The 27,640-nt window shown below is 48.1% G+C and overlaps 1 protein-coding gene across 1 annotated transcript in view; it reads right to left on the bottom strand.

Moving 5' to 3' along the window:
• Alk (ALK receptor tyrosine kinase) overlaps positions 1–27,640 on the bottom strand; it is a 735,816-nt gene that overhangs the window by 14,507 nt on the left and 693,669 nt on the right. The window contains exons 13-25 of the mRNA XM_021185679.3: positions 27,470–27,620; positions 21,308–21,439; positions 20,501–20,645; positions 18,877–19,059; positions 17,538–17,636; positions 16,912–17,064; positions 15,409–15,513; positions 13,831–14,017; positions 11,764–11,854; positions 11,599–11,663; positions 9,951–10,080; positions 6,844–6,941; positions 1,200–1,292 (exon numbers count right to left, since the gene is read on the bottom strand). Of these exons, the coding sequence (XP_021041338.1) occupies positions 1,200–1,292; positions 6,844–6,941; positions 9,951–10,080; positions 11,599–11,663; positions 11,764–11,854; positions 13,831–14,017; positions 15,409–15,513; positions 16,912–17,064; positions 17,538–17,636; positions 18,877–19,059; positions 20,501–20,645; positions 21,308–21,439; positions 27,470–27,620 (1,632 nt within the window). The remainder of the gene's footprint in view (positions 1–1,199; positions 1,293–6,843; positions 6,942–9,950; positions 10,081–11,598; positions 11,664–11,763; positions 11,855–13,830; positions 14,018–15,408; positions 15,514–16,911; positions 17,065–17,537; positions 17,637–18,876; positions 19,060–20,500; positions 20,646–21,307; positions 21,440–27,469; positions 27,621–27,640) is intronic.

Here is a 27,640-nt window from a genome sequence, read left to right as displayed (position 1 = left end):
ATGCATTCATCGCACTCTGCTTCCTGATTGTGGCTGTGATGTGACCAGCCACTTCCAGCCTCTCCTGCCTTGACTTCCCCCACCATGATGGACTGTGCTTTTGAGCCAAGACCCACCCCCCCAAACCCTTTCTTCCTTAAGATGCTTTTGTCAGCATATAATATCCCAGGAATGAGAAAAATAGCTAAGATCAGGGATGAGAGGTAAAGTGGAAGATCTGGAAGTCAGGTAACACTATCTGCTGTGGATAGCTCCAAAGAACTCCTCACGGTTCTGTCCTCCATACACTATGGCCATAGGTCCCAGCACGACAGTAGCACCCATGTGTCTCTGGAGATGGGTATTAATTCTCACCAAAGTCCTCTGTGGCTTCCAGATGGCTTCTTATGTAATCCTCAGGAAATGAAAGCTCTATGTGCCCATGATCCCACTTAGTTGCATCAATGAATGGGTTAATTAGCAACCATGCAAAGAGTATGCTCATCTTACCTGCCATGCCAGAGTTGAAAATAAATAGAAGGGGAAACTAAGAATGGGGAGTAAAAAGAGAAAGTTCCACAGAACCACTCTATTTTATATATAAAAAAAACCCCTCTGTATTTATTACTATTATTATCATTATTTATAGTCTTGAAGACCAAGACTGGACCTTGTGTATACATACCTTACAAGGACTCTATCACCTCACTACATGATCATTCCTTCACTGGTAATTTTTATGTTGTTTTGAGACTGTCACAGGGGAACAGACAATGAAGCTGAGCTAGGGATTTTGGTGAACTCGATTTCTGTGCCTCTGGGTGTGGGCAAGGCTGTTTGCCTGTCCTTCCTGGAGAGCTCATGCCTGTGATGAAAGCCACTGTAGAAAGCCATTTAGAATCTTTGAGTGTTGAGGGGAGGGGGTTGAGTAAGACATAAAAACCCCTTTCAAAGCTTTCCACACGTCAAGTGTCAAGTGTCCATGTCATTCTCTGTGTGAGAACATGGCCAACGACTCAGGCTTAGAATCTGAGTGATAAGCCAAGGCAAACCATGCTATCAAGTATGGTGGTTCTGATGTCTTGGAATATACTCACTGAAATTTCATGTGGGAAGTTGACAAGATACAAGGTGATATTAGATATAAGCCAGCCCAGGCATCTATTTGAGGAGACTGGCTGGTGGAGGAAGGTGTGGGCAGAGCAAGGCAATCCTCTCACCTGTAGATATCTCGGGCCATCCCAAAGTCTCCAATCTTTGCTATTCTTCCAGCTCCTGGGCAGGTCAACAGACAGTTTCTAGCAGCAATATCCCTGGGAAGAAAACAGGGTTCTTAATTTTACACATAAAGCATCCTAGGATCTCTACCTTCTGTGAAGTCCAAACAGTTCTTTCCTTCACCCTGTATTTCTGTTGTTATATTATCCTTCACTGTAAAAGAAACAGCCACACTGGTTCCAGACCAGGATTAGGGGCACTGGTTGCAATGTGTGGTGGCTTGAATGAGAATTGTCCCTCACAGGTTTACGTATTTGAACACTTCCTGGTTTCTGGTTGGTGGTGCTTTTGAAGGCAGGGTGTAGAATCTTTGGAAGGCAGAGGCTTGCTGGAGGCAGTGCATCAGTAGGGGCGACCTTTAGGTTTTTATGGCCTCACCCCCTTCCCGTTCACTCTCTGTGTTTGCGGGTGAAGATGTAATCTCTCGACTTCCTGGTGCTTCTCTCATGGTGATGGACTCTCCCTCTGGAACTGTAAGCCCAAATGAACTCTTTCTCATGATTGCCTTCGAAATTAGGTGGGTTTTTGTTGTTGTTGTTGTTGTTTTTATAATCTCAGCAACAGAAAAGCAACTGATATAACAATGCTTAGTGAGAAATGAGCAATGAAGGCATCTATAATTTAAAATAAAGCTTGCTGATCTTTTACTGTGCGATAGGCATTGTTAAAGTCTAATTCTCATTACAATGCATAGGGTATTACAATGATCCTCATTTTATGAAAAATCTAAGCTAAAGGCAGATAGCACTGGGGCATAAGAAATGCTATCTGGCTTTGGAATACTGTTGTGCATAGAGTATGGGTTAGTGTTAGTGCTCTGCTAGCAGTTTGAAGAAACATTTCAGAACAGTATGACTTCAAATTCAAGTAGGTTACCATATTTCCAAACATTTCTAGTTTTTTTTTTTAATAAGCAGTATAGTTCTGACACCTGCGATTTTTATCTAGCACCATTGCTAAGCTCTGCATCTGGAGTCACTTTTTCTAAGCTAAGAAGTTGGCACTCCGTTCCTGGGCTCCAGATGGCCCATTCTCCTACAGCATGCCTCCGAGGCACCACGGCTGGACCTGTCCACCTTGACCCCACACCGATTCTTCCCAGTTGACATACCTGTGGGAACTGAGGCCCCAGTCAGAAGTCAGGAAGGTGTTGCTAATCATGTTAAAGCCCTGAGCATAAAAAAACCAACAAGTACCTGAGGGAGGCACAGATGGTGTTTTTATACTTCAAGTGACTTCATGGAGGCTCTTATCCTTGGTTGGGGTAGAATTTGGAGGATAAACAACTGGCTAAGACGACATCTGAAAATGAGGATGCACGGGGCGATTTCTCAGTGGTTAAGGCACATGTTGTGTAATCGTGTGGGCTGGAACCCAGATAAATGCCAGGATGGTATGGTGGCATACCTGCAACCCTAGCCTTGGTGTGGTAGCATGCCTGCAACCCTAGCCTTGGAAGGTGGACACAGGGGGTCTGCAGAGCAAGCTGGCTAGCAAGACAAGCCATGTAATGAGCTCTGCATTGTACTGAAAGAGCCTGCCTTGGTGAGTAGATGGGAAAGTGATGGAGAATAACACCTGACAGCAGTCTTGGGCATCCTCATGTACAGGCACTCATGTACTGGCACTTACACACATGCCCACATATATGGAAACATGCATATATGTATACATAACACACACACACACACACACACACACACACACACACCCCACAAATTCAAGAAGGAAGTAGAAAGCTCTGGAAGGTGGCATGTGTCTGTGTTCTTAGCACTTGAAAGTCTGAGACAGAAGGACCTGAATTTGCAGCTATTTTTGGCTGAACAGAAGTTTTAGGCCAGCCTGGGCTACCTAGTGAGACCTTCTCCTTAAAAATAAGGTAAGTTCATATTGTTGATCAACAATATGAACTAACCAGTACCTCACAGAGCTGTGTCTCTAGCTGTATATGTAGCAGAGGATGGCCTAGTCAGCCATCATTGGGAGGACAGGCCCTTGGTCTTGTGAAGATTCTATGCCCCAGTACAGGGGAATGCCAGGGCCAGGAAGTGGGAGTGGGTGGGTTGGGAAGCAGGGCAGGAGGAGGGTATAGAGGACTTTTGGGATAGCGTTTGAATTGTAAATGAAGAAAATATCTAATAAAAATGGGAAAAAAAGAATGCAAGAGAAAAAAATTAGGTAAAAGGGAGGGGTGTGGAGAGATGGCTCAGCAGTTAAGAGCACTTTCTGCTCTTGCAGAGGTCCTGGGTTCACCTACCAGCAACCACGTGGTGCCTCACAACTATCTGTAACTCCAGTTCCAGGTCTGACCTCCATAATTACAAGACACACACTCTGCATATACATACATGCAGGCAAAGCACACATACTCATCAAAAAATGTAAGAGAAATGAAATAAAATAAAAGTTTAAATTGAAAATATTTTTAAAAGTATGATTGAGAACATGGCTTAAGATTTCAGAAAGATGGTCTGGGGTGAGACCTGGACACTGTTAACCAATTCGTACGGTTGGAGTTTGAGGAGCAGTGGTTCACAAGACATCCAAACTGAACCTTAAAACGCATAAAATGGCATCAAAATAAAGGAAAAACAATTAGCCATTAATTCTGAAGAGAAATAGAATGAAGAATGAAGTGCGTGGGAAAATGTTTACATCTCCCAAAAGGCCTTTACACAGAAGTGTGTGAGGTCATCACTTTACACAGAAGTGTGTGAGGTCATCACTTTACACAGAAGTGTGTGAGGTCATCACTTTACACAGAAGTGTGTGAGGTCATCACTTTAAAGGTGACTTTGAGTTTAATGATAAGGAAATAATGCCATCAGACACACAAGGGATTGGTAGAACGGCATACGCATCTTGAAATTTCATTAAACCATGTCCAAAAGCAATCATTTTAGTAAAGAAAGAACATGGGAGCTCGTGGCTGGGGAGGGAGTCTGCTCTGAGTTCAGAATAGGTGTCTTGCGGCAGCCTAGGAATCTGAGGGGCCATGTTTAAGGGTGTCCATTGAGGACGAGTTACAAGGGTAACTGTTGTGGAGTGTCCCAGGAACCTCTTAACTACTCAGAAACTGCAAAAGGCACTTCCCTGATTAAAAACTACCACAGGATCCCAGGAGAAAAGCTCCGAGGGAGGTGGGCAATTTCCAGACATTTCTTTTCGAGCCGGTCACTCAGCACAATCTTCAGTTGACCTTTGACATTTAGTTTCTTGAAATGGACAAAAGGAGAGGTTGGGGAGATGTCTCAGCTGCTAAAGAGCTTGCCGTGAAAGTGTGAGGAACTTAGCTCAGATCTCTCAACACCCACATAAAAACCAGGGGTGGTGGCTTGGATTTGTGACCTCCTGAGAGATCAATTTTTTTTTTTTTTGGTTCAGATTCCATCTTAGAGACCTGACCTAAGGCTGAATTCAAGTTAACTAACAGGCTGATACCTACCACTAGTTTCCAGGTTACCCCCCAGGGGTCCCAACAAGACCTGCATCTTGCACCAGTTTCCAGGTTATTCCCCAACAAATCTGCACCTTCAGGTTATAAGCCTGCCCCTGGCACTTCCCTTTCTAACAACCAGGAATCAGGAGGAAAGCAGAAGTTAAGTTTATGGTTTGGGTCCCAGCACCAGCTTTAATTATATTAAAGACCACAGTAGCTCCCCCCATTTAGATGCTTGAAACACTCACCCCTCATTTGTCATATCTTATAAAACCTTGTCCTGATGAGTGTTGGGCTTTTCTCCACCGAAACCATCATGTAGGTGTGTGGTGACTTAAGTCCAAGCTTGAGCTTGTGAATACAGAACCCTAGTGTGATTGCATTGGAGCAGCGCCTCCTTGGTCTTTGGGGTTCAACAAATGCTTCCTGGTATTACCCTTGCACTGGGAAGGCAGACACAGGTTGGTCTCTGAAATTCCTTGTGGGACAGCCTAGCTGAAGTGATATGCTCTGGCATAAGGGAAGGACTGTTTCTTATATAATAAGATGGAGAGTGATGGGAGAAGGCATTTGATGCCAACCTCTGACCTCCCCATGCATTTGCATACACCGCCCCGGCAGTCTACATATATATACACACATACATAATCCACATGAACATGAATGTACTCTCACCACCCCCATATACTTACACACACACATACACATAAAAAGGAACAGCAAACTGTTACTAAGATATTCTCATTCTGATCTCCACAAACCATTTCTAGATCTGGAGGTAGGAGTCTTGGGAGAATGCGATCTTGTTATCTGTTACAGAACATGGGGCATCACCATAAGGAAGCTGATTTCAGATTGTCAGTGAGTGAAATGATCCATCCCTTGGCTGGAGCGCCAGCAACACAGCCATCTCCATGAGAAGCAAAGGCAGACATGAAGTCATCAAGGTGGCGTACAAATTGAAAACAGATGAATCTAGACTTAAAGATATGGGAAGGGGGACTCCAAAGGAGGCTGATTTCCAAAGGAGCACTAATGTGCCTCAACTGAGAGATGGTACAGCCCAGAGTTGATGTTTATGGAATGTTTTGGGCACAGTAAAAAGGGCAGTGGACTAGGTGGCTTTGGATGAAGGCACAGAGGACTGGTCCTGGCTGCCCCTTTGTGTCTGTTATTTCTACTGATCAGAATGGCTTGCAAGTGGGAAAAGGGTAGAACCAAGGGGAAGGACTGAGGACCAAAGCAATGGCTGGGCAGTGAGGTAGGAGGTGGTTCAAGAGAGGATACTGTCTAGTGTCAGAGTGACTCTGAGAACTGGGAGAATCTACTTCCTAACTTCCTGCCTTCCTCTCTATCAGGGAGGAAGTCTGGCTTGTATACCCTTACACATGTGGCTTTTAAATGCATACAGGGAATCCTCTTTTCTACTCTGTGCCTATGTGAGCTAATGGCCACAAGCAAGCCTTAAATAGTTTGAAGACACAGGTTAATAAATACTCGTGAGTTTGTCGGACTATCATTGACTGAACTAGAAGCAAACTATTAAGAAGAGCTTTGCAAAGACCCCCGATAATATACTTGACTTTTTAGATCTCAGATCAGCTGTGGTCAACAGTCACACATGAATCAGAGTGATGCTGGGCATTGAGTGTGACATGCTGCAGCCCATAGAGCATTTAAACCCAGGGCAGAGGAAATGTCACCGAGCTAAAGGAAACTATCACTAGGCTTCACTTCGAAGTACTTCAGAAAAAAAAAATTAACTTACTGAGCTAGTACTTAGTGTCCAACAATATGCTAGGAATCATGGATGAATTGAGGAAAGAAAGACTCCTTTGAAGAGCTCAGTTTCTAGGTAGGAGAAGCTCAAGGTGATCCAAGGTTTGAATGTACAGGCGGGTGGACCATAAGAGGGCTAAAGTCGCTCACCAGCCTCCAGCTCACCCCTGTGGGGAAGTGTGGAGGCTTTAGAAACCCACTTTACACAGGGACGGGAGATGCCTTGGAAGACAGGTTGCCCCTCAAAGATGGCTTACCCAAACAGTTCTGGAGAGAGACCGGATCTAATCTAAAAGGGACAGAGCTGCTCTCAGGACCAACAGGGAAGCACTCAGAAAGCTCTGGGGAGATGAAGGCCATGGACTCACCGGTGGATAAAGTGATTCTCCTCTAGGTACTGACAGCCACAGGCAATGTCCCGAGCCACATGCAGAAGATCCAACATGGCCAGGGAGGTGGGTTGGTTCTGTGGGAAGACAAGAGGCCCGCTGATGAGGGAAGACAGGAAGATGGGAAATTGCTTCTGTCTGTGAGGAGGCTGAGGCCACTCACGCTGCTCTACCAGGGGTCTCAACCCTTTAAAAATCATTTGCTTTTCCCCAGACACGGTCAAGGCATCCCTCTTTATGAACAGGCCCCAGGTGAGTAGAAAGGACAGCTGGGGTTGGGGATGGCTGGGCCACAGGAATCCAGCAGGACAGACAATTCTTGCTCTTTAATGCATTTTATATATTTTAATCCCATAATTCATGTGCATGCTACAGCCCGATAAGCAAACCTGGGAGAAAACCAATGGAGAATGATGTTTTTGAAATCTTCTATTGTAATGTCTTGTAGTGGTCTGTGTACTTATTTATTGTATTTCCGTGTGTGTGTATGTGTGTGTATGCATGCAGGTGGTTGTGCATATGTGTATATTAGAGGACCCAGATTGAAGTCAGGAATCACTTGCTTTCATTTTAGTCACTGAGGCAGGGTTCTCAGTTGCACCCAGAGCTCATCGATATGGCTAGTCTCTCATTGAGGCAGGGTTTCTCAGTTTCACCCAGAACTCATCGATATGGCTAGTCTTGACATCCACTTGTTAGCTCTAGAAATTCCATCTCAATCTTCTGTCGTTGGAATTTCAGGAAGGTTCCATGAGATGATATGGGGATGCAAACTCCAGCCCTTGTGTGGCAAGTACTTTAACCACAAGTGTTTTAACTATTGAGCCATCTCTCTGACTTTTAAAATGCCTTTAAACACAGGGCTGGAGAGATGGTCCAGTAGTTGAGAGCACTGGCTGCTCTTCTAGAGGACATGGGTTTGAGTCTCTGCATTTCTATAGCAGCTCACAATGATATGTCACTCTAGTTCCAATGCACTTGATGCCCTCTCTTCTGCAGGAACTGCACATGCATGGTGCACAGATATATGTGCAGGCATAACACCCAGGCACATAAAAGAAATTAAATAAGTTAAATCATTAAAAGTGTTTTTAAACATTAATTTTCTTTAAGATCTTGGCCTAAAGTGAATTAAAAAGACAACCTCGTGGAAAGCTGGGCAAGTCAAAGCAACATCAAGCTGTTTGTTCTCCACGAAACCTCTTCCGTGTAAGAGCAAACGCTACGCCATCTGTGGACACTTGGCCTCATGACCGCGTCATGAAGGTGACCCCCTTCATCCTGATCTAAATGCCTAAATTGTTTAGTCGTGTGCTACCATCCAGTGTCATAGTCATGTGGTTGTGGTTTTGTCCTCTGTTTATTTTACCAATGTTCCCAAATAAACTTTGAGGTCTCCGGGACCTGGATACGGAAATCACCAAGGAAACGAGAGGAACTAGAACATTGACTGAATCTCAACCTGAGGGTTGAATGGCCCTCTCACAGGGGTTGTCTATCACATATTTACATTGTTATTTATAACAGGAGCAAAGTTACAGTTATGAAGTTTCAATGAAAATAATTTTATGGTTGGGGGATCCACCACATGAGGATCGGGACTAAAGGGGTTGCAGGATTAGGAAGGTTGAGAACCACCGATCTAGAGGGATTCAGGCCTGGAGTCCAGCAAACTCCAGACTTAGAGGCCTGGCTATACCCGCTCACACTCCAGAGCCCTTGTTCTTCCATCCCAAGTCCCTGGGTTCCATCTCTCTGCATATGCTGTAAAGAGTTACTGGTATTAGCCCTGCACACTAAAAGTCACACTGCTTTCTCATAGTCAACCCACCACTCTGAGTTAAGTTGCCTTTGTGATGCTGAGGACGTGGAGGAACCCCAACAAACCCTTCAACTCCCCACAAATCTGTTGCTCAAACACTTCAGCAATGTGGGGGAGAGGGCTCTGGAGGGCGGTGCACCAATCTGTGAAGCTGTTCCCTAGGTCAGCATGGCAGGAAAGACAGTTTACCTTGGATGGGTGGAGGTGGGCCAGTGACTAGGGTGACTGCAGTGCAGCCTGGCTGTGGTTTCATGGACATGTGGGTGTGTGGTTAACAAGAAGAGCCACCCAAAGGAAAGGTGGCACCAAGATTAGATTCGATGGATGGGATCTTAATTCTGAAGAAGGGGATTCTCTCAAGAGCAACCCTCAGATGGTTCTGATCTCAGGTGTTGAGATCAGAATGGGCTGCAGTCCCCCACTCTGACCTTGCCCAGGGTGGTACTGTAGGGGCAGGGGGCAGTGGAGGCACCAAAGATCTGCTTCTCCTGGCTGCTGTGCCTCGTTCTCTGGGACAGCGGTCAAATCTTATCCTTCTTCAAATTTAGGAGGCAGAGAAACCCCATTCCTCAGGCCTCCGCCTCCTGCCCCAATGTCCTTGGACTTCCCAAGTGACAAGTTCTCGGACATCCCTTATAAGGAGTTCTCTCTCCTCTGCATATTCTCTCCTTTAGCCTCAAGAACTCCAGAGCCATGCCTCTTTCGAGTTCTTCACAAGTTCTGTCCCTCATACATGACACCACAGGTGTACATGCTAAATATTCCAGCATGTTATTATTCATTAATAATAATTAATTATTAATTGTTATCAATAATTAATAATTATTATTTCTAATAATACAGTATAACAATACTGCAATTTATAATAATACTGTACAATAATTTCTGTATAATATATAATACAGAAAACGACACAGTCAGGGTACTGTGTGTATTATATTTGTTTTGGGGAAGAGATCAGTGGGTTTGGAATCTGTGGATAGAGAGCTGGTTAGTGCCACGGACGGCATGCAAAGTCCCTCCAGAGTCATCAGGTCATGAAATCAGATTATTGGATCAATTGTGTAGGGCTTGTCTCCTTAGGTGCTCCTCCACCATCCACTCTGTCCGTTCGATTTCCTGACCCATCTCTTCATGACCAGACCACAGGTTGACTCCCAGGAGCCCACGGGACCGACTCCCAGGAATCCACCAAGCACGTTACCTCCCTTGCAACCTGCTCCCACTGACATGAGCCCTGGAGAGAAAACTGGCTCTCACTCACCGGGCGAGGGCGTGTCTCCCTGAGGAAGGACTTGAGGTCTCCGCCAGCCATGAGCTCCAGCAGGATGAAGCGGGGCAGGGCTTGTAGACTCACCCCGATGCAGCGAACAATATTCTGGTGGTTGAATTTGCTACAGGGCAGAGGGCGTAATCAAATTTAACTGAGCCTGGCCTGGGACCATCAAGAGAAGCACGGCACAGAGTCATGGCTTCAGCAATCATGCTGTGAAGCTATATTCTGTAGATATGGGTGGAGGGAGGGGTCTCTGGCTGAACCTGAGGTCAACCTTCCTGGGGCGATGCATAGACTGGGCAGGCTTGGCAGGAGTTGAATTAGCGGGAAAGGATTCTGTTGGAGTCACATGTACTTTGCACGGGTGAGCGTGTGTGCATGATGTATATGTGTGTGTATATATTTATATATGTCCATGTGTTTGTGCGTGTATGCATGCGTTTGTGTGTATGCATATGTGTGCATGTGTGCATATATTTATGTGTGTGCATATGTTTTTAGTGTTTGCATGTGTGAGCACTGCTGTATAAATTTATACCCAAGTTCTCTAAGGAAGGTCTCAGGCAGAAGTTGAAGGACTGGCTTCTGAAAGGGACAGCGTGTGACCTGCATGGTGACAGGCTGTGAAAGAACATCAGGAGGAGAGATGGCCCCTCTGGTCTCTGAAATCTCCTGCTGACTCCACATGGGCCAGGACTAATTAGGACCCATGGTCCTGAGACTTGAATTATATTGTCATTTTAGGATATGCAGAACAATAGGGCTAGGAAACCTCAGATGGACACACACACACACACACACACACACACCACACGTGCATGCACGCATTGAGTTGAGACTGGTGATTATATGCTGAAATATATCTGTTTATTACTACCTAGTAGGAATATTACGTAATTAAGCTCTCCTTGTATGTAATCTTATATTTTTTAGGCTTTATTTAATACTCTTACATTACATATATAACCAGAAAATAAATATTGTTTTTTTTTTTTTTTTTAAAGCAAAGTGCTGTCCTGGCTGTGAATCTTCCTCATGTTCTAGAGCCTATAAAAGTATCACTCAAACAGCTTTGGTCAACCTGGACCACTCTAGGCCACTTCTCCAGGTCAGGATGCTTGGAGGTAACAGTGCCAGTGACAGCTCTGAGCTCCCTTCAGGTCACAAGGACATCTGTCTGCCTCCTCCTTCAGGAGACCTGAGTAGCTGCCCTCAGGAGGTTTCCGGTTTCAATTAAGGCCTGTTAGGGTGCAGCCTTTGTCATTGTAGATGCGGGATACGGTAGCCTGTTATCTTTCATTGGTTCCCTTTCTCTATGTCCAGGACCTCAGGTCTGGAAGAGTCACTTAAGGGGGATGGGGTAGGATAGATCATCTAATGTCAGAAGGGAGCTTGCTTTCCTAAGTGAGGATTGGGAACCAATGGCTGGCACTGGGGAGCTGGCTGGAGGCAGAGAGTCACTCAGATACTCCCTAAGATAATCAATGTGGACTGTTCCACTTCAGGGGCCTTTGCACTTGTGGTGTGGGTGGGGGAATGCTGGCACTAACACATCCTGTTTTCTCTAGAGAGACCTATCCGTCAGATCTTCATACGCTTTGAGGAGTCAGGGGAGAGGCTGGGCCTCTGCCTTTACCTGATGATCAGAGCTTCCATGAGAAAGTCCAGCTCATCTTGTTCTGAACACACTTCCGGCAGCGTCTGGAAGGGAGGGTGGGAGGAGAAGGTGGCTGTGAGCTGTGTGCTGTAGCCTACAGGGACCTCAGGCTAAGGCTAGGCGGAAGGTGGAGCCACCCCTCACCTTTACAGCCACTTGTAGAGGGCTTGGGTCATTGGGCATTCCAGACACCTGGCCTTCATACACCTCCCCAAATGCGCCATGGCCTAGGCCCCTGTACCAAGAAGACAAGATAAGTCATAGTTAAGTGAGCCACAGGCAGCTGGGGACCTGGAGATCAGTGTCACCTTCAGTGTACACACACAAGAGGAAGGGTGACCACTCAGGAGTTACACCTTCAGCTTGGCTGCACTATATTGCCCTGGGCATCCATTTCTCTTCTTTTCTTTTAAAAAAATTACCGTATTTTATTTTTTAATCTGAAAATGAATATATTTTCATACAAATTTATTCTGATTATGGTTTTCCCTCCCCCAACTCCTCCCAATCACTCCCACCGTCCACCCACCCACCTGAATCCACACCTTTTATTTCTCTCTCTCTCATAAAAAACCAAACAAGAATCTAAAAAAAAAAATAATAAGAAGAAGATAAAAAAACAAACAAACCAGCCGGAATAGGACAAAACAAACAGAAAAAAAAATACCAAAAGAAACACATATACACTCAGAGACACACACATTCATATATACAGAAATCCCATAAAAACACAAAACTAGAAACCACAATACACAAGCAAAAGACCTGTAAGGTAACAAGAGAAGGAAGAGGAGGAAGAGGAGGAGGAGGAAGAGGAAGAGGAGGAGGAGGAAGAGGAGGAGGAGGAGGATGAAGATGAGGAGGAGGAGGAGGAAGAAGAGGAGGAAGAGGAAGAGGAGGAGGAGGAAGAGGAGGAGGAGGAAGAGGAGGATGAAGATGAGGAGGAGGAGGAGGAAGAAGAGGAGGAGGAGGAAGAGGAGGAGGAAGAGGAGGAGGAGGAAGAGGATGAGGAAGAAGAGGAGGAAGAGGAAGAGGAGGAAGAGGAAGAGGAGGAGGAAGAGGAGGAGGAAGAAGAGGAGGAAGAGGAAGAGGAGGAAGAGGAAGAGGAGGAGAAAGTGGAGGGAGAGGGGGAAGAGGAGGAGAAAGTGGAGGGAGAGGGGGAAGAGGAAAAGGAGGAGGAGGAAGAAGAGGAAGGAGGAGGAGGAGGGAGAGGAGAAAGCAGCAGCAGCAGCAGCAGCAGCCCAGTATTATGAGTTAGAAAACCTGCAACAACACCCCTGAGCTCACTTGTGTGGGCCACCTATTGCTGAGCATGGGGCCGGCCCTTAAATGTGTTTGTATAGCGACTGAGAATGTTAGAGAATCTCCTGTTTGCTCTGTGAGTGGGCCTCCTTTATTTATTTATTTATTTTATCTGAACTCTGATGAGAACGGGTCTGCTAAGGTTTGAGGTTCGCATGCTGACAAGCAATCCCGACTCTGAGATGTTAAGAGTGTGGCAAACGAGTGTTGTGACAGGAAGTGATTCAGATGAAGCAAGGCCATTAGGGTGGAGCATCCCATGGGCGGGTCCTGGTGGCTTCTGATGCCCGGATCTGTCTTTGCTAGCAAGAAGGTCATTACCAAATATAGTCTTAGACCTTGGATCCTAACTCTGAGACCATGCGGACCTCTTTTCTTTGTAACTACCTATTCTGTGGTATAGTGTTACAGCACACATAAATATCAAATACGGTCCAACCAGGGATTCCTGAAGATAGTTAAAAGTTTATTCACTCAGTGAAGATTTAGTGAGTCCTTGGTATCTGGTAGGGACAAAGATAAGAGATGACTTGTGTCTAAAAGAGGGTGATACTTCTGGGGACAGGGGCAGATGATTGACAGATCCTTGCTGTGGGGTGTTGTAGTGGGTGATAGAGGAGATCGTGGTTGCTTTGGATGCTCAGAGAACAGAGTTGGGGCCAGGCATCTTCTGAATGGTGTGCATGATGGACTTTTAGAACTTGATATATACTTTTCATTTCATAAATTGCATGAACACACAGGGTGTTGAAATAAGCAAACATTCCCACGAGCCTCTGAACATTAAACCTTGTCTCCCCGAGAGGCCAGGGGTGTACCCAAGGATGGCTGTTCAGGCTCCTTATGGCTAGAGGAGGCCATGGCACACAGAGAAACCATCCAGCCCTGGGGCAGTAGCAGGAAGCTCACCGGATGAGAGTGATGTTTTTCCGCGGCACTTCCTTTAGGTCACTGATGGATGAAGTCTTGCCAGCGAAGCAGTAGTTGGGGTTGTAGTCGGTCATGATGGTCGAGGTCCGCAGCTTGCTCAGCTTATACTCGGGGCTCTGCAGCTCCATCTGCATAGCCTGCAACTCCTGGTGCTTCCGACGGTACACTGCAGACAGATAGGTGTCCGCTGTGAGGGGGTCCTGGGCCAGGCGAAGCTCAGCAGAAGCTCAGCAGAGGCCACTCCCTCCAGACCTTGGACTTTAAACTTCGCTATCACCGTTAACAACACTCACAAACTGATTAAGCTTATTAAAGTATTCCTTCACCATGGGAAACCAGTGTGAAACTTAAATCACCTAACTGGTATATATATATATGTTTTACTGTGTCAGACAGGGATGGGGCTTCGTTTCTGTTGCTGTGATAAGAGAGCCTGACACGAGCGGTTTAGGGGAGCCAAAGGGTTTCCTTTGGTTCACAGATCCAGGGTATAAGTCCGTCATGGTGGGGGATGTCAAGGCAGCGAGAACCTGAAGAGGTTTGGTCATATCTAGTCAAGAGCAGAGAAAGGCATACCTGGACTCAGCTCATGTTCTCCTTTTAAAATACAGTCCAGTAACCAAACCCTGGGGGTAAGGGGATGGTGTTGCCACTTTTGGGGTGGGTCATCTCATGTCAGTTAACCCAATAAAGAAAACCCTTCACAGACATGTCTACAGGTCACCTAAACTAGACAACTTGTCACTGAGGTGATCTTCTCAGGTGATTCCAGACTGGGTCAAATTGAAAATTAAAACTGGCCTTACAGATAGACATGCCAGGATTTTATCAGGGAGATGGCTGAGATCCATTAGACATGAAGGAACAATGGGGGAGGGTTAGTTAGGGACATCCTGGAGGCCACACAGCAGAAGGATGTTTTAGTGAGGTTATTGGGGTCACTTTCGGACCCAGAATGGCCATCAGAGGTATCTCAGGTCTCCTATGAACGAGTCTTCCTGCATGCTTCTGGGACATTCCCTCTGCCTGGCTTCCCATCTCTGCTTATCTATCAGAGCATCTAATAGCCACCATGGTCCATATTGAGCCTCTGTGCCCTGAGATGGGCTCACCTTGGTCAGATGAAAGGGGCTCAGAAACCAGTTTTAAACCTCTGGTTGAGTGGGAGTGTTCCTGGCTAGTATGGCTTGAGTCACATATACACAGGGAATGGCCCCAGCCATGACCAGCTCCTCAAGTGCTGAGGAGCTGACAGTGAATATGGGGGTATAGGAAGAGTATTTTCCATTGTGTTGGGCACTGAAGGGTAACCATGTCTGCCCTGTGAGCAGCCAGGGGGCCACACAGAATCAAAGGTCAGTATCAGAGACTCCTCTCTGAAACTGCAGATTCTCTGGTGGGTAGAGGGTTGATGGTTCTGTTTTCACTGGGCCTAGTAGCCAAGTCTGGGACATATCAGGGCAGGGTGATACCTTGGCGTCCGTGTACACCCTGAGACCCTATTCCTGTGGGGCTTGCTTTGCCCCTTCAGAAGCCCTGCTGCTCTGCCACACTCACCAATCATGATGCCGGAGAATGCCAGAACAAGGGCAGCCACCAGGGCAGAGGTCACGACGGAGAGGATCAATGAGAGCGGCAGGTGGGGCTCCGGGGTGGGCGACACTGGAAGACAGGTCCGGATGGGGTACTGACCACCATGTTGATTCTCCTCTCTGAGCAGGTCCCAAGTCAGAAATACCCTCCCCAGCTGGAAAAAGCCACCCGCTGTTTCCAGTCTCTGGAGATCTTGTCACACCGCCCTTTTTCAGGGGACCATGGGCCCTAAGCAGGCTCATCCTGGTCTCACAGGCTCCCAGAAGTAGCTTTGGGGTAGAGGGAAAATTCAATAGGGATGAATATCAATCTTGGGTCTTGGTCCCCCAAATCAGCTGCACGAGGATGGGATGCGGACAGGATGGGAAACAGGAGTGGACAGGGAAGAGACTTGGGGACCTTAGGGGACTGATTCCAAACTCAGGAGGACCCAGAATTACAGTCCCTTAGTGACACCCTCAGACTTGGAATTACTTCTTATGGCCTTAGAACAGGAGAAGGCCCTGTGAGTCCCATCCTGGACAGACTGTTTGCTCTGTTCACAAAACTATCCCTTCCCTCCCCTCTCTTCCCCTCCCTTCCCCTCCCCTCCCCTCCCTTCCCCTCCCCTCCCCTCCCTTCCCCTCCCCTCCCCTCCCCTCCCCTCCCCTCCCCTCCCCTCTCTTCCCCTCTCTTCCCCTCCCCTCCCCTTCCTTCTTCTCTCCCTTCATTTCCCTCCCCTTCTCTTCCCTTCCCTCCTCTCCCCTTCCCTTCCTTTTCCTTCCCTACCCCTGTCTCTACTCTTTCCCTTCTCCCTCCCCTCCTCTCCCCTTCCCCTTCATCTCTTCTTCCTTTTTCTTTCTTATCCCTTCCTTCCCCTCCCCCATCCTTTCCTCTTTCCTTTCCTTTCTTCTCTTCTTCCCCTCCACCCCTTCCCTACCCTTGTCCCTTGTCTTCCCATTCCTTGTTTCTTTACTATATATATTTTTTTTCTCTCAAGGGGGATTTGGAACATGTTCAGAAGAGGGACTCTAGGCTGGAAGCAGGCTTAGAGCTCTATCTGTGTGGTCAAAACAAACAGCTATTGAATATGTAGCAGACTCAAAAACAAAAGCATTCTCATCAAATGTGTGTGCTAAAGGCTGTGTCCAGTCAGGAACCATACACAGGAAGTTCAAAGGCACAGGGCCTGGATCTGAAATTCCTCAACCCAGGGGTGTCTTAGGAGTGCTAAGACCCCCATTGGTAGGTACTCGAGTGGACATGGGATGTCTGGCCCCTTGGTAGAGATGCCACAGGTTTTGCTACATGGCTTTGGAAAGGGGGTAGGCAATTCTGAGGCCACTTCAGGTGTGTTATCTTTCATACAAGGTCTCCTTTCCCAGTTGCCAGAATATGAACAAGAGACAGACAAGATACTTAACAACTGGGCTTGTTTGGTTGGCTCAAGTTTTGGACCTCTTCTCCTCCCCCAGTGTTGTCCCTTACCAATGCAGGAGACACCATCATCAGCCAGCACGGTCCCATGATCACAGAAGCAGATGACTTTGTGGCTCTCGGGGTCCATGTGACATTCGTCTACCTCGCAGTGACTGCAGTTTAGATAATGCTTGATATTCACTTCCCCATGGCCCTCCATCACTGGTGACAAGGAGGGAGGGTCAGTCTCAGGCTGAACAAGAAGATCAGTCACCCTGTACCTTCAGGTCCCTCCCACCCCCTGCCTTTGAACTCTAGCTGCTTGCTGTGGATTCTTGGGGTCCCTGTTCCAGGTCACCTCGGCCACTGAGAGCACATTTCTGTTTGGGGAAGCATATTTGGGGGAGTATGTGTTTGTCTGTGTGTAAGTGAGAGACCTGTATTCAGGACCCTGGCTCTGGTACGGTGTTCTAGCTACTCTCGTGTCATTTTCTAGGTCCTGCCTGCCTGGTGCTTCATACTCTAAATTCAGCCCCATTCCCCAACTTCTGCAAACTATGAGGAGGTGAGCCTAGAGGAAGACTTGTATCTGCAGGTGGTCCATAGGCCATGCCTTGGTATCCTGACCCCATACAATGTCCAGGTTGGTGGAAGAAATGGCTTAAGTTTGTATCATCACCTGGTAGAGGGGGTACCTTTTAAGGCCGGGGTGTACAGGATACCCAATGGACTGATGAAGGAAACCCCATCTTCCCCATCCATTTCGGGGTCATTGTTTGATGCTGCGTTGCCACCTGTGGCAAACCAGAGAAGAGTTGAACCCCAAAAGGTGGGTGCCCAAGTCTCAACAAACACACACACACACACACAACAGGCATGCAGTTATGGCCAAAGCTATGGGTCACTGGGGGGCTTGTGGAACAGGGAGGTGATGAGGGAAGGGAGGTTCCAGGCACAGAGGCTATACATTGGTTTAACCCTGTAGATGCTGGATGTGTGGGCCAATTTCCCTTGCAGGTTGGAGTCAGATCATCCAGGGAGTCTCTATCACACTGCTGAGGTCTCACTACTAAGTAGCAGGTGAGCAAGAGTCTAGAAGGTTGTAGTCTCTTGAGGTTAGGGTGTATCCTTGAGTCTTAGAGAGTTGCTTTGGTCACTTGGGGGTCATGATGGGACCTGTGGGGAGATGAGCCACTGTGCCTTCAGGCTCCTGTCCCTCTTTACATCTGGGACTGGGTGATCTTGGGGTTCCCCCTGCCCCCAGGGTCCTCCCATCCACCCAAAGCTTGGAAAGGAAGCTTGTGTGATTAGCACAAGCATTTTCCCACACAGCAACAAAGCAAGACACATACACAAAGGACGTCACAGTGCTGGCATGCAGTGTGTCCTAATCTGGGGGAGGGTGGGGGGTGGGTGTCATCTGCCAGTCTCTTAGCTGCAAACTCTTCCCAAGGCAATGGGGGAATCAAGAGCAGGCTGATTGGTGCAGGACTGGGTTTGATGCTGCCCACAGTGGCTTTGGGAGTAATTCCCACCCGCATGGTCAGTGCTGCTCTCAAGCAGCTGGTGGGCTGGAGAGAAAACTGAAAGCAAGGAACACATGACACCTTAGACCAGACTCAGTTATGCTGGTTTAGCCAGGTACCCCAAATGATCTGTAGGGGCTAGAAGAGTCTGGTTTTCAGGGATGCCTGGTCCTTGTGGTGGGTGGTTCATGGAACCATCATGGAAGCCAAATGCTTTTATGTTCAGTTTTGAAAGGGATGTGGGAGTGAGGGGGGTGGTGGGAACGATCAAGGATCATATAGGATCTTGATGCCGTCGCTACACAAGCCTGGAGGCAGGATGCTGGCACAGGAGCCAACACCCTACCTCTGGCGGGTCCAAGCCAGGCAGAGGGGAGGGGAGCGTGCAGTGACATCACAGTCTACACTGGGGAGGGGGCAGGTCAGTGGGGGCGGGAAGGTGACAGGGAGGGAGGAGCCTAGGACTAAGAGGGGAAATAGTGACACCTAGAACGCGAATCATCTTTACCTATATATCCTCCGCCTCCTCCACCTGAGGAGCACCCCCCTCCACCCCCTCCGAAACCCCCTCTTGTCTCCCACCCCCACTTCTTCATGGCCTGGGGGCAGGAATGTCCTCCAGCGGCACCCTCCAGCAAAGACTTTCCGGCCCAGAGCAAGGAAGTGTTATCATTCCAGCCGCCTCCACCACCTGCAGGAGAAATGAGACGTGCCTCTTGAGGGGCTGGCGGTATTGGAAGGAGAACAGTGCTGAAGAAGTTGGAAAGAGGATGTGGTGGTCTTTGAGGGCCATTCCTACTAGCTATGGTCCAGGGCCCGGAGCCCGATGGAGCTAGGAGTAGCAAGCCAGTGGGACGGAGCTAGGAGTAGAGAGCCAGTGACACCTCTTAACCCACAATATGTGCCTATAAAGCTGTCGTGTGCCTGGTTCCCTGCTTCCTGGCAGGGCTCTCTAGCTCAGGAGTAGGCAGTGCACTTCAGTAGAGACTGAGGGTGTGGGGGACACTGGAAATAGGCAGAATGATGGCGGAACTTCTTAGCGTATGGCCACCGCTTCCCGAAAGTGAACATGCACTCCACGAACTGTTTCTATTCTAACAAGTCTCTGCAGGCAACTGCTGGGCCCCTGCAAAGGTCACTGTACTAGTTTCTTGCAGGATCAGGCTCTATCTTGTCCCAAGGGTTTCAATGTTTGCTGGCTGTGAAACTCAGGCCCTTACCTCACTCGGAGCCCCTCCCCCACCCCCATCTGTATCTTGGAGATCATAGGATTCCAATCAAAATGTTGAGGGTGGACGTTAGAGCCACCGGACTGAGCTCAAAAACACTCCTCAAGTGCCAAGTGGGGGCCAGTTAAGTCTCATAGGCAGAACACTTGTCTGCCAGCTGCCTTGTGCCAGGCTCAGCCTGTTTCAGATTTGTGGAGACGCCTGGTGGATGTGGTAGCCACTTTAGCCTGCTTCAGGAACTCCAGGGGATGCCTTGTGCTCTTGGAAAGGGAACTGACAGACAGACAGAATTAAGCCCTGTGTATGGCCACTAGCACTTGATTACAATGATTGTCCCCTGCCAGGCCTCAAGACCAGTGCCCCATCCACCTCCTTGCTCCCTATGACATTCCAGGGGACATCGAATCCAATGACCCCAGGAGTTGACCTCAATGGGCCCTGGAAACCTATGCAGAAGGAACGGAGTCAGCATGAGTGGCTTTCCTGGGACTGCAAGAGTTAACCTGCCAGGTGATTAATCTTCTGAATGAGGTCCCCCAAGCCCAGAGAGTGCAGTATACTAGAGAGACATAAAGGTTAGGGGCAGGGCTCTGATAGAGGTGATTTAGATGTTAGTAATTGGGAGCCAAGCTTACAAAATAAGGGTCCAGTTCACAGTGGCAAACAAATATGAATTGAATCCCCCTCTGCCCCTTCCCAGGCAAGGCATACAGGCATTGTCACTCTAGAAACTGGAGGGTTGGGGTCCCGGGCCTCCACAGGGCTATTCAGCAAGCCTCAAGCCAGCAAGATAGCTTCAGAGGCAACAGGATGCCCCCCGCGCCCCTCCCATATTGGCATCAATAAGAACAGCTCCCAGCACTCAGGGCCCCTGAGAAATTTCTGGTGGGGGTGGGGCTTTACCTGCGGCTCCGGAATTGCCGTTCAGCCCTAGAACCGAGGAGTTACTCTCCAGTCTCTCTGGGTGGAACGTTTCTGTCTTGGCCCCATAGGCCCTGCCACCACCACCAGCTGCAATGATCAGGGGTACAGGCACACCATCTTTCATCTGCCCAGGGGAGACATTCAGAGATGAAGAGACTGAGCTAGGCATTCCGTTAGGAAGACCCTCTGCCCTAGTTTAAATGTTTCAATTTAACAACTTGCAGGCCAGTGGGGTGACTTCCCCATCTGTGGTGGTTTGCCCATCCCAAATTGATAATAAGTAACTCCCCTCTGACTAGCTTTTGTATCAGCTGCGGTTCAACTGGTGATACGAACCCACTAGGGTACGCATCTCTTAATAGGTTACAAATGAGCTGGGATGGACCCTGGGGGATCTTTCCCACAGCCCCTTCCCTGAAGCTCCTGGGAGATATTGTTGCTGGTGATTAGAAACAGCTCTCCCCCCTTCTTCAGTCGTCTCTTGGATCCCCACAAGTTCAAGAATAAGAACCTAGCATCATTGTCTCCAGGGGGAACACCTAACTCAAAACCCCGTTTGTGATCTGTGGTCTGGCTTGATAATGTTAAAAAAGCCTGTCAGGCCTAAGTTGAAAGGCAAATGCAGTACTCTTTCTCAGGCAGAAAAACCCAACCACCCTCTGGGCTATGGGTCCTTACAGTTAACTCAACATAGACCATCTCAGGGGTCGCTGTCTAGCTTTGTTCTGGGACTGTAACACCACAATGGGCTCCAGCCACTGCTTCATCCTTTGGAGAAGACCGCACCTTAAACACGTAGGTGGCTCCACCCCCACCTCCTCCTCCTCCTGCCCACTCGTGCACGCTTCTGTTCACTCGGATCTCTTCTTCTATGACATTGTTCTCGCCGACACAGACTTTCTGGATTAGTTGGTTTGCCTGTAAGAACAAAGACCGCCTCATTAGGTTTGTGCCCGAGTCAGAGACCCTGTGTGCTTACAGCAGGATCTGATTGCCTCTCGGACAGCTTATGGTCGAACCGAGGAGTCAGAAGTATATGCACACAAACAATAATCACTTTGAGCAGTGTTAAGAAAGGGCCACAAAGGCTGGCTTGGATACAAAGGGTAAGGGAAGCTGGGGGAAGAACTGCAGCCAGGGAGGACTGCCTGCAGGAGGTGGCTTCTGGGTGGGCTTAGAGTATGGGGAGGGTTTCAGCAGAGACAAGGAAAATCCAGGTCATTCCAAGAGGAAAGAGTAGCATGGGCTACAGGAAAGGAGGCGTGTGTGTGTGTGTGTGTGTGTGTGTGTGTGTAGTGTATGTAGGGAAAGGCTTAAAGGTTTTGCATAGAAGAGTCCAGCTTAGTCCAGAGGGTCCAGTTAGGATCCTGTGGTTGCCCAGAAGAGATGCCAAGACCCTGGGAAGTGAGGCTGGAGGGCATACACAGATTAGGTGGACAGCCAGGTCATGGCACAGGCCTTGTGGATGATCAGTATTGGACTTAGGAGTGAAGAGCCATTGAGATCTCTGTCTCTCTGCCCCTGTCTGTCTGTCTGTCTGTCTGTGTCTGTCTCTCTGCCTCTCTCTGTCTCTCTGTCATTACAGTTCTGGAATATTATGAGAAGAATTGAAAATAAATACAGAACAAATAAACAAAACCCACTGTGGGTTTTGCCTTCTCAGCTCACCTTTGGGAAAGGCATGTCTCCCTCATCTTATACATATTATTCTTCTCATCTAACGTCCCTTTCCTTGTTTCTAGAAATCTCTGGTATGCAGCCCCAGGTAGAGCCCCCTGACTGTCTGTAGAAGAGGGCGTGGACCTTGGAATCTGATAGCTATGTTCGTCATCACGTTGAGTGACTGCCGCTGTGGTCCTCAGGTGTGTAATGGGAACAGCGCCATCACAGGCTTCATGGATATGGAGGCTGGCCACTAATATTGTGTGCCACACATGCTAAGGATGGATAGGTGGCTGAATTAGTATCACATTAGACTCACTTGTGGGCCCCACAGGCTCCTGGGAATGTGGAGGTTTCGGGGATTATGCTGGGATGTCTGTAACACAAAATCCCGGAATCCTGGGGGGAAGAGGCTACTGCCTGAAGAATACTCACACCTTCCGTGGCCACTGCAGCACAGATGAATTCCCTAAACATCAGCCTGACCTCAGAGCGAAATGACTTCTCTTCCACTTAATGGAATAAAAGCCAATAAAACATCAAATTTTCATCAAACGCTGCTGCATAACCAGTCGGTAGACATGGCAATCCATCTTGAGTCACTCCTTATGCTAAAGTATGCAGGAGTGCCAGCAATGGGTACTCAAGAAATTTCCAGATAAACGGCCGAGATGCAATTTGTTTTTTTTTTTATGGCGTTTTGGATTTAATAATGGAAGTAATTTGACATTTCTTAGAGTGGATTTAGCGTGCCTGGGAACTCTGGACTACTGGGGTAGAGCTAACATCCCCCCCCCCCAGGTATATGCAGCGATGTCCAGGGCTGCTGGAAAACTGCTGGAAAGGTGGCCTCGGACAGGAATGGGTGGCAAGGTGTGTGCCCAGAGGCAGGGAGGAGGGAGGATGAGGGTTGCCAGTTGGGCAGTACTTTGATGAGACTCTCAGGGTCCTGGACCTGCCTCTAACTATAAATCAAGGGGCTGTCTAGAGTGAACCATCAGAGCTGAAAAGATCCACTTCTAGACCTGTCGCAGCTAGCAGTGTGACCTCCACATCCTGGGGGTGCCTCTTTCTGAGAAATGATTCTGGAGACTCCTGGTGTAGTGTGGGGGCAAGGGCAGTGGAGCCTGAGGATGGCCCGTCTAACTGTCCCTGCTCCATGCAGCCCTTAAGTCAGGCAGAGGATACTTAAGAGATGATCTGTTCTCAGCAAAACATCTCTCTGGTGGAGATGCTGTACTTCTTCTCCCGATTCATCAGACTTCCCCCACCACCAAGTCCTCCCTCCCTCCCTGTTCCTTGTTAGTTTCTCTTCTGGGACCCAGGGCTCATCTTTGGTTCCTCCTCTTTATCTGAACCACACCGTAGGCAACCTCAGCCCTTGTGACCTTTATGCTGATTTAGAGCTTCCTCCCTGGATCACTTCTAGACCCCAGCTGTCTATCTGTGTTGCCCACCTGCCGTCTCCCATAGCTGCTTTGTTGTCTATGGGATCTCCATAGCCAGTGTTGTCTACAGGATCTCCACAGTCAGTGTGCTTGACCTTGACCTCCTCACCTTGCCCCCAAATCTACTCTCTGTGTGTGTATGTGTGTGTGTGTGCACGCGCGTGTGAGCATGCATGCATGTGCATGTTTTAAGACAGTCTCACTTGTAACTGGGGCTAGCCTGAAACTCAGTCTGCTGATCCAGCTGACCTCCAACTTGTTGGGATTGCAGGCACAAGTCCAGCCCATGCTGCCCCTATGGCAGTATCTTCCGGTGGGTGACTGCCCCCTCAGTTCTTGGGAGTCACTCTTGACTTTTCTTTCTCTCAGCTCCTCATATAATCAGGCAGGAAGTCCTCTTAGATTTCACATTCCAAGCATGCCCAGAATCCAGTCACTCTCCACCACCTCCACTTGGACTCCATGGTCCAAGCCATCAGGACGTCTTGCTGGATGAATGTAGTACCCTTTGAATCTGGTGCTTGCCTCTTCCCTTGTCCCTGTGGGATCCAAACGTCATGGTGCAGCCACGGGGAGCCCTTGGAGGCATGCCCTTTAAACCACTATTTGGCTTTGAGGATGTGGGATGTCATTACAAGGGCCTGGTCCAGCCTGTTCCCTTGGCCCTCATCTCTTAGTGACCCCATTGGCCCTCTGCTTCTCTCCTTGGGTGCACAGGCATGCTTCCACCCCAGGGACTGAGCCTTGGCCGAGTCTTTCTCTCTTTGCTAGAATAAATGTGCCTTGTGTATAAGATCCCTCTTGTTCATTGAATGTCCCTATTGCCTAGATGGTGGCGGCACACACAAGTACTCAGCTTGTTTGTTGAATTGGTTTGAATGAACAGAGGATGGTCTGGCTAATGTGTTGGCCTTCCTGATGTTTGCTGGGTGGGGGGTATGGGGCTTAGCCATTAGGTCAGTGATTTTAGCCATCTAGGGGGCATCTGGGATTTTCAGGAGATGTTTTCTGGTGGTTGTGGCTGAGATGCAGCTGGCATCAAGTGGCGGAGGATGATGAGGAAGCTACTGAACACCAAATACAGTGTGGAGCAGGTCCCCCCTCTGCTGTAGAGAAATTCTCCTCTAAAATTCCAACAGTGCTTACGTGGAGGAAGCCTGATTTGGACTCATGTTATGAGACAAGGTCTGGTAGGATATAGGCTTTCTCTGTCTCTGTGTCTCTATGTCTCTGTGTCTATCTCTCTGTCTCTGTCTCTCTCTGTCTGTCTCTCTGTCTGTCTCTCTGTCTGTCTCTGTCTGTCTCTGTCTCTCTGTCTCTGTCTCTCTCTGTCTCTCTGTCTCTCTCTCTGTGTGTGTGTGTGTGTGTGTGTGTGTGTGTGTGTAAAGGGGCATTTTCTGGCAGCAGCTAGAGCCAACTTCCTGTACCTGGAGCTTGGGATGGCCAGGCATCAGGTAGAGCGTCTCCTGTTCAAATGTTCAGTTAAGCCAGCTAAACAGCAACTTAATTCTTACAGTTCACTTCATTCTCATTTTCTCCCAGTGAAACTTGAAGACAGCAGGTCCTCCTCTCCTAAGGACCCACAGGGAGAGTGTAAGAGGACCCATCACTTTCTTCCCATACTCAAGTATGCCTGGCCCAACCAACAGAGGGCGCTTCCCTTTGCTTATGCCTGAGATGGCCTCCTCCTGCCCTCTTGGGAACTGTCCCTATGTATGCACGAAGTTTGAGAGCAAGTAGGTTGATTAATAAGAGTGATAAAGTGCAGCAACCTAGAGGAACAAGTAGATTACAATTGAATTAAAAAAAAAAAAGGACATAGTCCCGTGAAAAGACATAACTGATTACAATCCAATCAAGTAAAAGTCCCTTGCAGAAGTCAATGCAATCTTTCTGCTTAGATGAAAGAATTACATTAGCACTCAATAAATTCCTGTGAAAATTACAGCAGCCTGTAATTTAATGACTTAATATATTATAACAGCCTGCAAAATCCTGATTATAGTTCCTAAATAAAAGTTGGAGTGGAGGCATTTCTCAGACGGGAGGTTGTGCCCACCAGACTTGCTTCTCTGGCTTTCTGTTAACGGGAGGAAGGGCTTTCTGTTAACGGGAGGAAGGGTGGACATATGGGGGTGGGGGGTGGGGCGAATGAGAGGCTCTCAGTTGCTATTTCCTGACCCCACACAGCCTAGCATCTGGCTCTTTGGAGCTGAACAGCTTTCTTGGTAGGTCCCGCTCCCTAATGTGCCCCCAGGTTACTGGGACAACTGTTGGAGAAGGTGCTATGCCGGTCCCTGGCACCCAGATCTTTGCCTGAGATCTACCCCTGCAGCATTGTGCTTCAGCCATGACCCAAGCAGGATATCTGCTGTCCTGGGGCCTGAGTTCCTGCCAGCATAGCCAGCAGTGGCAGGGTCTTACCATCCCCTAGCACTGGCAAGGCCAGAGGCAGACAACCGGGATGTCTGGGGCTCACAGCTGCTGTCTAGACAACCCTCACTGCCTGGCTCTGTGGGCCACTTTCAATTGCTCTGGATGTTCTCAGCTCCTGGGCTGGACTTTTCGTTGACGCACTGGGGTCAAGGAAACACAATGTCAGGCTGCCTTTGGGATCACAGAGGCTTGTCCAGTGGCTATAGAAGTGGAAAATGGGAAAAGGTCACAGAAACTACTGCACAGACAAGTGTAGGATGCAGCCAAAACGGTACTCTAGAGTTCTAGGCTACTTTGTGAGCGATAAGTCCCTTCACCTCTGCGGTTCCCGCTCTCCTCATTTGTAAAATGGGAGTTTAACCCTGAAATGTCCTCCGTAGGCTGATAGTGTGAAGGTTTGTCTTCCCGTTGATGTTGTTTGGGGAGGTTGTGGAGTGTTTAGAGGGTGAAGTCTAGGTAGCGGGGGAATGTGACTGAGGCTTCTTGAAACCATGAGCAAGATGAATCTTCCCCTTTAGACATTGTTTCTCACAGGTATTTTGTCAGAACAATATAAAAGCCTGTAGTGGGAAGTGAACATTCTGCTCTCAGTCTATGCTTTAATTTCTTTTTTCCTTTTTAGTTTTAATGACACAAGTAAATAATATATGAAGACATTCTTTCTTTTACTTTTTTTTTTTTTTTTTTGAGTTACGGGCTGCATGTCCACCTATCCCAGGCTGACTTCAGACTCCATATGTAGCTGAAGATGACCTGGATCCCCCTTCTTCTGTCTCCCAAGTGTGCACCACCCTGCTCAGGAAATAAACATCCTCGTGCAGGCTAGGCAAACACCATACCAACTGAGCTAACTCTCAGACCCGAGAACATTCTTTTTGTGACAATTTCAGACATTATTTTCCAGGCATCCCCAATCCAGTCTCTTCCCAGTAAGTAGACACTGTTAGCTGTATCTTTCAGCACATTTTTGGGGGTGCTGTTATATATATACCTATATGTCTGATTTTGAGTGATGGTTCACTATACATAATAATATGATTATGTATAATACAATAGTGTCTCAGCCAGAGCAGAAGGGGACTCCCTTTCCTACTTGTGTAGAGAACATTCAACCTTGGTCCGTTTAAGTAGGATTCAGACCTTTGGCTTTAAAGTCAGTCATGAAACCCAAGCTTCAGCCTTGGCTCCCATGGGGCTATAAAACTGCAGTAGGCCCCCATTCCCTGTGTCCTTATGCACTCAAATGGCCCTAAGAAAGGAGAGGAATTCATAGACAGAGTTGCTGCAGATCATGTTGTCTTTGAGTGTGAATGCCCAGAGGGCTCATTGGCAGCTCTTGTCCTTCAAGAGGTCACCCTCACCTCACCCGGTGCTACGACAAGCCTCTGCTCCGGGAACTTACCCTGGGACAGGCATCCTCCCCTTGCTGACCGACAAGGATGTAGAGTGTGTCACCTTTCTCCAGATTGAAGATGCCCAGGACAGACACGCCATGGGACCGCATCATGGTGTTTTTCCCACCTTTCCCGCCAGCTGCTCCGTAGCCCGAGATACTGCAACAGGACAAGGCATG

The sequence above is a fragment of the Mus caroli genome, unplaced genomic scaffold (assembly GCF_978045245.1).
Source record: "Mus caroli unplaced genomic scaffold, Mus_caroli_1 scaffold_18, whole genome shotgun sequence".
In the NCBI taxonomy this organism is placed as follows: Eukaryota; Metazoa; Chordata; class Mammalia; order Rodentia; family Muridae; genus Mus; species Mus caroli.
This window is presented reverse-complemented; position numbering and strand designations above follow the sequence as displayed.